The sequence below is a fragment of the Maylandia zebra genome, linkage group LG6 (genome assembly GCF_041146795.1).
Source record: "Maylandia zebra isolate NMK-2024a linkage group LG6, Mzebra_GT3a, whole genome shotgun sequence".
In the NCBI taxonomy this organism is placed as follows: domain Eukaryota; kingdom Metazoa; phylum Chordata; class Actinopteri; order Cichliformes; family Cichlidae; genus Maylandia; species Maylandia zebra.
Genome location: NC_135172.1, coordinates 35,110,862 through 35,123,998, shown reverse-complemented (window position 1 = coordinate 35,123,998; position 13,137 = coordinate 35,110,862). Strand labels below are relative to the sequence as shown.

At 39.2% G+C, this 13,137-nt stretch overlaps 1 protein-coding gene across 1 annotated transcript; it reads right to left on the bottom strand.

Moving 5' to 3' along the window:
* Positions 1-2,937: 2,937 nt before the first annotated feature.
* Positions 2,938-12,490, bottom strand: nherf2 (NHERF family PDZ scaffold protein 2). Its single transcript, XM_004539035.5, has 6 exons — positions 11,863-12,490; positions 11,224-11,529; positions 4,555-4,746; positions 4,017-4,170; positions 3,716-3,936; positions 2,938-3,344 (listed from the first exon to the last, which is right to left on the bottom strand). The coding sequence occupies exons 1-6, from the start codon at positions 12,067-12,069 to the stop codon at positions 3,177-3,179; spliced, it is 1,248 nt and encodes a 415-aa protein (XP_004539092.1). The 5' UTR covers positions 12,070-12,490; the 3' UTR covers positions 2,938-3,176.
* Positions 12,491-13,137: the final 647 nt, after the last annotated feature.

Sequence of the window (13,137 nt, the reverse complement as noted above, 5' to 3'; positions counted from 1 at the left end):
ATGTTATACTTTTAACGTCAGTAGTGACTCCCTAAATTGCACAGCTACAATGCACAGACATACATAGGCTACTTTCTAATTATGTTGATAGAATACAAGAATTTCACTCACCAACACTGAACCACAAACATCTGGGACGTATAATTTCTCAGAGCTCAGAACTCTTTCCAGGATATTTAATGGAGATATTTCAGCCAGTTGAAGAGGTTTGTGGGAAATTAAAAAATTCTATCAGCAATAAAAAAAAATTAAGTACTTGAAAAAACGCTTAAAAAGGAGAATTCGGTGACTTTTAATGACGTATAACGTGCACGAACATCCAGCTTTCATATAAACTCATACACAGTAATTTAAAGCAGCTGCACTCAATCACAAGATTTAAGGATGAGGTAATGGAGCTAATAAAATTTAATTTATACAGAGTGTTAGAGTTGAATAACACTGCATCACAAAGCTTTGTTTACAGTTTGCAAACTAGTCGAGGTACATGAGAGGGATTTAGCCTGAAGCTTGAGGTGAAGTTTGGGCAGAGAACGTTCAGGGAAACCCCCGAGTTAAGCTCTTTTCTGTCTGATCACTTCTCTCCCAGTGTTTCCTTCCTTACCTGTCCCTTTTCCGTCTCTGTACTGAGACACCATCACACGTAGATCAGCACACAAAATCTGCATCCAATGCAAAAACTGTGAGAAAGCTGGCTCGCTCGCTTTGACAGATAAAAATGTAGGCTCAGTTGTTTCTATATGTGTTTGTTTCAGCTGTAAACTGATACGAACAGGCTTTCATCTTCTGTTGGTGTCCTTATTCAGCTTTTTGTTCAATTTACAAAGTTCACAAAGAAGAAGGGAAGAGCTGATGGTCCCACAGGGCCAGATATTTTTGCCATGACCTCATGAAGACTTTAGTTACAGTTCACTCTGGTCTGGTTTTTGCTACAATGCTTGAAGAGCAAACCTACAAATATAATTTCACCTGAAGGCAAGGCAAGGCAAGGCAAGTTTATTTGTATAGCACAATTCAACAACAAGGTGATTCAAAGTGCTTTACAGAGACATTAGAAACAAGAACAAATAAAAAGCATGATTTAAAATTGATTAAAACAAGCAAATAAACTAACTAACTAATTAACAAACAAACAAACAAAACAGTATATAAAATCAAAACAGATAAAATCAGAACAGTAGATAAAATCAGTAGTTAAATGTAAGTTTTGAAATTTAAGCTTAAAGTGTGGATTTGGTGCTTTATTCAAATGCAGCTGAGAACAGGTGAGTCTTCAACCTGGATTTAAATAAACTGAGTGTTTCAGCTGATCTGAGGCTTTCTGGGAGTTTGTTCCAGATATAAGGAGCATAAAAGCTGAATGCAGCTTCTCCGTGTCTGGTTCTGACTCTGGGAACTGATAAAAGACCGGATCCAGATGACCTGAGGGATCTGGATGGTTCATACTGGGTCAGGAGGTCATTGATGTATTTTGGTCCTAAACCATTCAGAGCTTTATAGGCCAGCATCAGAACTTTAAAGTCTATCCTCTGAACAGAATGTTTTGGTTGTTTTCTGCACTAAATCATATCTAACAAGACCTTTTGGATTTATTTTTTAAAATAAAATCCAAAAGATTGTTGACCTTTAGAATTGCACATGTACACACCTTCATACTGAAATCATGTAGTTGTTTCTTTCACTAAGCTAAAGCACTTAATTTTTAAAGTTTCTCTTACCAGCAGTTCTGCTAACTAACAACTTTTGGTGGGATTAATGGAAAAAGATGCAAAGGGATGGTGGTTGAACAGCTGAACGGGTCATAGCGTTCATGAGAAACTGCCAGTTGAGCAACCTAAATCTTTCAGATCATCAAACAAATTTTAATATTAGACATCGATGTGGAAGAATTTAGGTTCTTCTTTGCAGATTTGTTGAAATTCAACCACAGTGGAGGGTTTGTGAGCATAAATGGCCCGTTTAAGGTCACGCCAAAGCGCCTCAGTTGGATTTAAGCCCACACTTTGACTATGTCACTCCAAAACCTTCATTTTTTTTTCAGAGTCGTGCAGAGTTTGACTTACTGGTGTGTTTTGGATCATTGTCAACATTCCTCCACAGCAATGATAGTTGTAGCTGCCAGACAAAAGGAAAAGGGCAAATACGAGGCTTGTGGAGATGGCGACGTGTGCGACAGAGGAATATGACAACAGGAAGTGTTGGAAATGAATGATCTGCTGAGGTGACCCCAAACAGGAGCAGCTGGATGAAGGTTAGGATTGGCCTTGCGCATAAATGCTTGTCAGACCTGGATATTACAACACTACTGTCGCATTTTGCTCATATTATGAAAGTTTATTTCACACAGCGAGAAATAAATGGGCACATTGACAAGAAAATAATTTACAAAGCTAAAACAAGTAATCAGAGGCTACTTAGTCTAACTTTTAAATATTTTCTGGTGTAGAAATCACTGTGGACCATTTAAGAAAAGTGCTGAAGTGATTAAACATCATATATAACATTGCCCTGAATTCACATTTAAAAGTCACATGGTACCTAAGCTGAGATATTGAACACATATGGTGACTACCTACTCCAGGATGCCAGTCTGATGGCTTCATTTATAATTGAAAATAATAATAATAAAAAAGCTTTATCTATATATATCTATATCTATATATATCTATATATCTATATATCTATATCTATCTATACACACATAGATATAGACATAGATATATACAGAGGAAAAAAAGAAACATTTATCTACAGCAAATACAGCAGGTACAGATAATATCATAGAGACATGAGAGCACTGTGCTCATGGCTGTGAAATTGCTATGATTTGATACACCCTCTGTGGTCTGGGCACCATAAAAACAGTAAATGATCTGCCAATCATCAAATGTCATTGTTTAATACAGCCAGATTCCTGACACATCCACAGGGCATGTCTTGGTCCTTAAAGACACTGGAAAGTAGACATATAGACAATATTATGCAATATCTTAAAATGATTTTATACACAGAATAAAATTTAAGAATATTACCACAAATGTTCCTTTCCTTATACAGTTTATCTTCTTGCACCTCTTTCCTTCCACATGCCTTTGCAAAGTGAAGCTATGCTCTTGCAGCAATCATGATATCAATCCCCACTTTGTTTCAGTCTCTTATTTTACCCCTTAATGGGGTCAGAAGTTGCTGAAGATCTCTTGTTTCTTGCTCCAGTCCATAGGGGGTGCTCTTTTCCTGTTGCGGCTGCCCAGGACCTTTTGCTTAGCCTCGGCAGCTGTTGGGCTAAGACGCAGACCGCTGTCCATAAAAGGGTCTGGAATATGACTGTCATCCTCATCAGGGATCTACAGTACACACAAACACACTTTCTTTAATTACACTATCATTTTCAGATCGTATTGTTGATCTCGCACATCATTTCTGTGTAGGTTCTGACTCATACAGGTCACGGTAGTCTTAGGAGCTTGAAAAGAAGGTGACTGTGCCTAAAAATCAAAAGGCTGAGAGTCCCAAGGTGAGGCCTATTAGGTCACCAGATGCACGGTGTGGATTCTCATCAGGTGTGAGTAGGGATTGAGGCTCCTGGAAAGGGATCTCAAGAGTGCATTATAAGTCCCTGAGAGTTGGTATTGTAAGCCACGCCCTCTGTTCAAAGAAGTCCAGTCACCTTCTTTTTAAGCCCTAAGATGGGTCTCATAAATAATTCCTCTCTCACCTGAAAGCTCATGTCTGAGCTGCTGATCTCTGACTGGGTGGTGGAACTTCTGGAGGACTGGGACGCTGAGCTGCCATTGGTACGGGACTTGGGAGACAGTTTTGTAATCAGGGAGTTTGTCATGGTGACGTTTATTATCGGTGCCTCTGTGGCAGAGAATTCAGTGGTTGGAGAGGGCGTAGGTGGCTCACTCTCAGGGGCTGGGTCATCCACACACACTTCTGTGAAAACCGAAACAATAATAAGCATCTCCTCTCAAGAACAAAAATAACTGTGTCTAATAGCACAGGCACTATTTAACCTTTAATGTGGGTGATAGTAGGTATGATTCCCAGTCTGTTAAAGAGCTCGTCTGTCTCCTGGTCCACCACTAGGAGGCGTACTTCATCCCCTGCTGCTCTGATGAGGCCTACGACTTCTGAGTGCCTCAGGCCCTCTGTGGTCACTCCATTCACCTGAGACAGAAAACAAAAACAGAACAGCATTGGAGACAAAAACAGCACAATTAAAGAGCCTAAAGGCACGACACAGGACAAAGAATAGAGAGTGGCTTTAAAACTACGTGACAATCAAAAGGTATGAAAAGATCAAATCCAGAATGATTTGCATGAATTCCCTTCCTGCCTCCTCACACTTCCTTTACCCAACATAGAATAAAAATCTCTGTCCGTGAGTATCCCATAAGACTTCACTTTCTTTTTGCCAGTAAAAAACATCGCTTTCCCACACAGACTGACAGGAGCTGATGTTTTTATCCCAAAATTAACGACAAATAAATGAAGACTTCCAATAATCACCAGGTATTTAAAAAAAAAAATGACTAAATGATTTTAGTTTACCTGCAATATTCTGTCTCCAGGACGCATGCCTGAACTCTCAGCAGGTGAGTCGGGATCCACGGCACGTACAAACTGTCCACGCTTTTTCTTATCGCTGTGCAGATTAAAGCCATAGCCTTGCTGTCCCTTTACCATCTGACACAAACGGGGAAGGAGCTGAACGGCTGGCTCTGGCGAAGGCTCTACCTGCAGCTATAAAAGAATGAAAAAGAAAAGCAAAGATTACTTTTACTTTTAACAAAAAGTAATGTTTAAATGTTTTCGATAGCGATGGAGAAGATACACATTACCACAACACTGGCCAGTTGAAACTAATGAGAGGTGAGGTCAACCAAATTAAATCTATTTCCCCTGAGTTTGTGTGTGTATGTATTAATGCAGTATAATCCTTAACATTTAACTCAATAATGTTTGATATACTGATAAGGCTTAACATTTAATAATGTTATAAGATGAATAATGTACAACCTAAAAATTTCCATTAGAGAGAATAACACCAATACTGAAGGGCAAGCAAACATTTTGAAAAGGTCTGAGGACTCTTTATAAACTTTACAAAGGATTTGGATTTTACAAAATAGCTGTCAATAGAAACCATGCGGTATTTAGTGTCAACTAAATACCGCATGGATGCCGTTTGATTTTGTGGCAATTGTTGCCTGGTTGTTATTATTTTTACTTGTTAAAAGAAAAAAAGAGCAGAAATGAGCTCTACCATGAAGCAAAAACTACTCAGGAGCCGTATTTGGGATACCTCCTCTTTCTCCTCTTTATGACATCATACAGAGCCAAGAGTGGGGAAAAAACAGCCTACTCTTGTCGGTCAGACAACCTGAGACTTTGGCTCATATGGGTTACTTTTACATATGCTGATAACACTGTTTCAGACTTTGTCCATGTTTAACAGAGACATTGATGATGAACCTTTGATTAAATACATGAACGCAGATTCGATGTAATAGACTTAAGGAGTTTATAATCATGTGAGATTCAATGCCTGGAAAAGAAAACGTCGACTATGTCAGCGTAGCTTGCTGTGATATGAAGTATACTATAAACACATTATATTTTATAGCAAATTATGTGATAAACACTTAATACAATATAAGGTTCGTAAAGATCCTTTATCTGAACTTACTCCACCTTATAAACTGGTGACTCTCAGTTTACAGCAATTAGCCACAACATTGAAACTGGTTGTCTGATAAAATGGGAGGTGGGTTTAGTATTTAATTCAAAAGAACATACTAGTGTCCTGTAAGAATTAACTGTGTGAAGAACTCACTATTCTTTACATATTTATCAAATATGTAACGTTTCACGCTGTTATACAGTAAGCAGCAGCTCCGAGTTCTTGACACAGAGGCGATCCTTTAAATGTGCAATATGTAGAAATTGTTGGTTAGGTTGATATTTTGTTTTTATCCAATCCTAATCTAGTTTGATGTCAAAATGTCTTTTTTCTAACAAGAAACAAGCAAAAACGTCACAGTACAGCTGCCCCAAGATATCATTTATAACAAGGCTCTTGTATTGGATTGCAACAGATTGTTCTGGGCATTCATTCATTGTGGTGTATCAGCTTTCAGTACAATGGTGTAATGACAATATGATCATATCAAATTATTTTTTGACATAATTCAGTTCTAATAAGTTTCACACGTACATTACGAGTCAAAATGAACAGAACAGACGTTTTTTTGCACACTTAAGATATTTTGCTATATGCAGTTTTACATTTCGTGTGCAAACTTCCACAGGTGTGGAGGTGAAAGTGTTAGGCTGTCTGTTTCTCTGGGTTAGCTCTTTGATGGATTGGCTATCACACCAGGGATCAGCTACAGTTGCCTCCACCTTTCGGTTGGATAAAAGAATAAGGTGGAGGTTTACCTTACACAATATTGCGGGTGCACTAAAAGTTGATCAGAAGGTAGTGGTTGCCAGGTTGAATTAGTAGTCTAAGTGGATCTGGCGAAAACACATTAAGCCCAATGAAGGGCCTAATCTCCTGTGACAAGAATTGGCACAGCGTATGACTCAGCTGCTGCTCAGACCTTGACTTTGGCTTATAGTACTAGGTACATGCTGGCTTTGTGTGTGTGTGTCTCTGTGTGTTTTGCACCAGTGACTTGTATTAGTCCTTGTCCTGAGGGTAGCATTTAATATTGACTGTTGAGTGACGCAGTTCTGACTACACCTTCATGGGTAAGCTGGCCTGAGGGCGTTGTGACAGATCGCTGTGCTCTCTGCTCAAACAAAAACTGAATGCAAAGCACTCACAACTCCAGGAGTAGCAAACATATATGAATAACTACAGTGCGGAAAGGTTCATCCCTGACTGTCAGCTTTAGCTAAGGAACAACACAGCAACTGTTTTTAAAGATCTCTGTTATATTATAGACGGATTAGCTGTATTTGTCATGTTGACCCAAAATAGCTGACACATCAAAACTGCAGGACATGCTTATCTGGAAATATCTCAACTGATCCATTTGAGGATCTAAAACTTTTCCTCTGTAGATAAAATATTTGCATATTATATTAATGATAATCAAATAGGCAGGTCAACACACAGAATTAATTGCCTGCAATGGAAAACACTGTTTTAGAGTCTTGCTTCAGGTTTAAAATATCTTTGTATTTTTGCTCTAATTGTCAGACAAAAAGTCCTTTTTGGGCTCTTGAAAACCACATTTTAATAATTATCTGACAATAAAAACAATTAACTGAATGGTAAACGCAGAAATCTGCACACTAACAGATGCTTTTTTCTATATCTATCCTATAACATCTAAGCAATAACAAATGATATATTGTTTTTAGTCTGAGTCTGAGTAATTGAACACAGCAAGTGGAAGCGAAGTGTGTCTGTATGCAGGTAGCATTTCTGTGACTAAGCCAGATCAATGTGCAACTGTAATACCAGCCAACACTGTAGTTATATTAGACTGTTGTATATGGGCATCTGCTTCCATAATAACACCACGGAGCAATGAAAATGTGTCTGTATTTACACGTACCATGACGTGAATGTCAGTCACAAGACAAATGACACAGAAGTGGAGAAATTAGAGCCACTGTGTCTGTGTATGTGATGTGCTCGTCAAGGGCATAAAAATTTTGTCTCTTGTGCACATCTGCAAAAAAGTATATGTATCATATACACAGAATTATCCTTCTGTGTAAATGATACAGGCAGCTGCAAAAAAAAGTTCAGGTCCAAAAAAATCCCAGATGTAACTATAATATAGAAAATCCTTTAGCAGCATCCTCCATCATATGTTTCCTGTAGCTACTCATGAGACTTTTACAGCAACAAGTAAGAATTCTGGAGCATTCCTCCCAACAAAACTTCATCAATATTTCTAGGATGCCAGGATTGAATACGCTTGTTCTGATCCTGTCACACAGTGTGTTTGGTTAAGGTCGGGACTGTAACATGGTCAATCCAGGTTTATTTTTCCCGTGGCATTGCCTCTGAGACCAGTGGGAGACACAAACTAAGCGTCTGGTGGTTACAAGCTAGTGCCCAGATAAATCTGTGCCGTGGTACCACTTGGGTAATAAGTACTTTTTAAATCATCCCTGACATTCTCCTGTAAAATTTAGATTTCACGGTTGCTTCATTATTTCAAAACATTTACGAGCTGAGGTAGCAAACAAGCCTTGGGAACAGTTGGGATAAAGTTCTGATAATGACATTGCTTTTGTGTGTGTGTGTGTGTGTGTGATGTCTTTATAACACAACTTTTAGAGATTTTGTTCGACTGGAAGACTTGACAACAAAGACTGTACGAAGCTGTATTGATTTTTGCAGTTGTGTTGCTGTGGGGTTGCTCACTTATTTTAGGTCTCCACAGGAGGTCCACTCCCATGGACAGTAGCAATAATTTGTCCCAGTTTGTTCTGGTCTTTAAAAAGATTTATGTAGCCCCTTTCAGCTACAACTCTATTGTGCTTTTCAGTTTTTGAGTTTTTAGACTTTGAATTAATTTGTAACTATCTTGTATCTTTAGTTTTAGTTGTTGTGCTTTGTTGTTTAGAGTCTTTACTTTAGAGTCTGGGTTCCCCTTACTTATGTTAGCATTAATCTCATATGGTTTTATGCTGTGAATATTTTGTTTCTCATGTGTTTCTCAGTTGTCTGTACTCTTCAGTAATTACCCTTCTGTGTATATATATTTGCGGGCTCCTTTTGTCTTTTGTGAATGCCTCTATTTAAAGTCCCTCATGGCTCTCAGTTTATGTTTTAGAATTAAGTGGACTGGATTTCTATATTTTTGCACCTTGTGGAGTTTGGCTTCCTAGTAAAAAGTTCATTTTTATGTTTACCTGGTTTACCTATGAATCCTGGATTTTGGTCCACTTCCTGCACTGCGTCATATTTTATTTTGTCTTGTATTATATTTTCACACTAATTATGTGCCTACAAAGCAACTTTAAAACATCAGAAATCTAAAAGAAAAGGCCCTTGCAAATGATATGTTAGAGACTCACGTTGTTCCCTGCAGAGGTGGTGGCCACAGTAACACCTGCACAACATAATGTAAAGCTTAGTTAACTTTTAGTTTGAGCAGCTGTTGGCTGTGGTGTAACATTGATGTAGAGAGATTTCTTATATTTCATTTTATTCTTTATGCAAACCTTTTCCTGAAAATAAGCTGCTGTAATGGCCATCAAAGCAACAGCCGCTATTTGCTCTGCCTTGAGCTAAACAGATGGCAGTCTGACGTGAGCCACTGGCCTTAAAGATCCTGGTCCTCTTTGTTTATATCCCAAACAGCTAAATCTCTGACAGCCAGTTGCTGTTTATTTCTGCAGCAAGACTGACATTACAACGTCACATTGAGGTCTGGTGGGCACTTTTGGAAATTTTGTTTTTGCTCCATCACACACACTGAAATTTAGGACTTTAACCCTCTCAGGCTCAAATTAAACTTTTTGTTGCTAATGCACAACCAAGTCCTGCAGTGGTACTCCTGAGTAAAAAAAAATCATAAAATATGTATGTGGGGTAATCAGGTTGTTAGTTTTTAACTGTTGCAAATTGGCAACGCCCGCCTCAAGAGGGTTAAATGATTTTGTGTTTATTTTGTTAACAAAGAATTTACAACAAGAATTTTTTGCAGGCAGATGCAGTGCAGACTCTCACTGAAGCAAAATAAGAACTTTGCTAGAAGGCTCACATTTTTCGACTGTTTTAATGTAGCCTGTAGTCCTGCTGTACTTCACCTCATTATTCTCTGTATATAAAACAGAACAAAGTTTTAAGACTATTTCAACTACAACTTCACACTATATTCTCAAAATAAAAGTCTGTCTAAACAATAACTATTGTATTGTGCACTGTATTTGTCACTGGTGTTCAGTCAGGTGGGAAGAACCAGATTACATCAATGAGAGGTGATGATGCTCAAAGAGACAGCACTCTTTAATTACAGCTAAATTCTGTATTCTAAATGTTCGCACCTGTCTGAGACAACAGTGGCTTAAAACTGATGTAACAATGACCTTTCATCATATTTAAGCAGATTCCTGAATCACAGGAAATGCTAAATATAGAGCAGTAATATTTGACAATGCATTTTGACTAGAGAGGAAAGTAACAAGTGTGTTTCTGCAAACCTGTGTGGGTGTAAGACTTCTGTAACACAGACTGAAATTTCAATGCAAACAGCCTCTATGTTGCATCATAGTATATTCCCTTACCACGCTACCCATGTGGCCCTATTACTGCCAGGCAAAGCATGCATAAAATGCTTCAAAATAATAGTTTTTCATTACAAAAATATATAATTATGATCAAGTTTTCAGGCATGTGGTCTCCCTATTTTTTACATTGATCCCCTGCATAGAAAAAAAACAAGCAATGAACCGAAACCATGGGGTGGAGCATTTTCACTTCTTGTGGATATCATCTCTGTCCAAGACAGCTAGCTCAATGAAACAGAAAGTGATTTAACCTCCCAAATAGTCCCCCCATCCTTTTACGCTTATCCAGTTAAGGGTTCTGGAGGGGGGGGGGGGGGTGGAGCTTATCCCAACTGCCAAAAGGTAAGAAGCAGGGTACACTCTGGACAGATCACCAGTCTGTCACAGGGGTAAGACAGACAACCATTTGCACTCACATCCAACCTTATGGACAATTTAGAATTACCAGTTAACCTAACCAACTGCATGTCTTTGGGAGGGATATAACCCACAGGAACACTTTTGATGGATTTGAACCCAGCACCTTCTTGCTGTGTGGCGACAGTGCTAACCACTGTGCCACTGTAAATGTCAGTCCAAGACACCTACCTCATAATTAATAATAATTATTTAAACTCCCACATACAATTTTATATTTTATGAAGAAATTCATGTACCTTCATCTTAATGTTTTAACCCCATTTAAGCGAGTTTCAGGAGGTCAGCCTTGTGATTTGTTATTGTTGGATTTTTTCAGTCTTACCTGTTAAGACAAGTCAACAGGCTTTCTAAAAGTACTTGTCTGAGACTGAATCCAGGCAGCATGCCAGCCAAGTACAGATTAGTGCATGAGAAACATCAGGTCTTACACACTCTTAGCACATTAACACATTGGTTCACAGTAATCACATAGAATTATTTTGAAGACTCAACTGTTCCTCTGGTGCTCATAAAAAGTGTCTTGATGCTCACTCTTACCTCTGGGTCTGTCACGATACTTGAAGTCACGGAGGAGCTCTTGACCTTGCCTTGTGTGATCATGCGAGTGGGTGACTCTGCAGCTGGATAATGAAACACAGGAGTGTAGCTGGGCGTCATGGGTGAATTAGCTCTGGGAGAGATGCAGGGTGTCTGCCCAGGAGAGGGACGTGGGGAGAGGGTTCCCATCTCAATGGCCAGGTCCTCTGTGCAGGCCAGGCCATGGCTGCGGAGGTAGTCTTCTGTTTCTCTATCCACCACCAACAGTCTGGTGCGGTGGGGCACCTCACGGATCCTGTTCACTACCTTCAGAGAGGAGAAAGGAGTAACAGCAAGGAGTTTCATATATATTAAAATGGTTAGATGTGTCATTCAGTCTAAGCTGTTTACAATGAACTGATCAGCTCATTACATTTACATTACATTGCACTTTTGTGTTATGACAAAGGCAAAAAGTCATTCCCATCACAAAAGGCTCACACTGACCCATTTTACAACCCCACTCTCTCCTACTCCTCAGGCAAGAGAAAGTGGTCTAACAGGTACTCGTTGCATATGTAAGGGTTCATGGGCATTCCTGGATCATTTCAACCAAGCAAACACATGAAAATAAATATAAATTACCGAACCAAAACTCACTTGATGATGAGTTTCATTCTCTACATTCTCTCCGTTCACCTCCACCAACCGGTCACCTGGTCGCAGCCCGGCCAGGTCAGCCGAGGAGCCGGGCTCGACTTTGCGGATAAATTGTCCTCCTCTATTCCGCTCGCCATGCAGATGAAATCCATAGCCACGCTCTCCTTTGACCAAAAAACACAGCCTTGGTCTCAGCTCGATTTCCATCCCAGTGCGTCAGTAAAGGAGGGAAACAGGTTAGAAGGTCTCGGGAGAATAAGCAGGTGCTTTGCCTAAGAGCTGTGGAAACGCACTGGCTTTTAATCCAAAGTGGTTATGCGCTTCAGTGACCAAAAGATCAGCATCGCTTGGCATCCTGTGAGCCTTTAACTAATCCACAATTGTTCTGATGAAATAAATTAAAATGTAGGCTAAAAGTAATGAGTGCTTAATCCATCGTGAAATATCCAGAGCTGCAAATATGAGCGCACAAAATTGTGCAGAGTGCGCGTAAAATTGTGGTTAAAAAAACCCCCCCCAACAAAAAACAAAACAAAACAAAAAACCACGGACAAGGACTAAGTCCCGTCCGTGAAAGGAATAATCCAAGAGATCAGAGATTAGAAAGCTGCTCCTGGCACGCAAAACTTAATTCTCTTCGACAGCCGGGCGTGTGTCCTCCTGTCCCACCCGGTGAGAGTGAGGAGGTGTCAACGGCACACGGACTATCCCCCTTAGCGCACACCTGACGCCGCGCTCTCCAAGCAAAAAAAATAAAATAAAATAAAATAAAAATTATATATATATATATATATATATATATATATATATATATATATATATATATATATATATATATAGCTTGAAAGGAAACCTTGTTTAATCAGTGAGAGCAGGCGTTTGAAACATGCTCAACAAGTACTGAAAGAGTTCTTCTGAGGGCATTTTTGTCTTTCACAGCCTCCCCAGAGAGACAGAATCTTTTCCAAGTAGGTGGAGTTGAAACACGAATAAACTGTGACCTGAGAAAGGAAATCTGCCTTATCCGTCCTTTAGCCTTATCTTTGCCGGAGATCTATAAAAAGAAAGTTGGGTAAAAATGTTTCGTGAAATATAAGCTGTCCTTGCGTGACGTGATAGCTGGTGCACGCGCATTTATCTCTTTCAAAGTGAGTCTTTAAAGAAATTCAGGACAGTTGACGTGCAAGGACTGAGAACCTGATCGGTAAATATGAGACACTGACATGGTAAATATTTGCATAGGCAACAGTTTATCTATACTAATCGTGTAGGTTT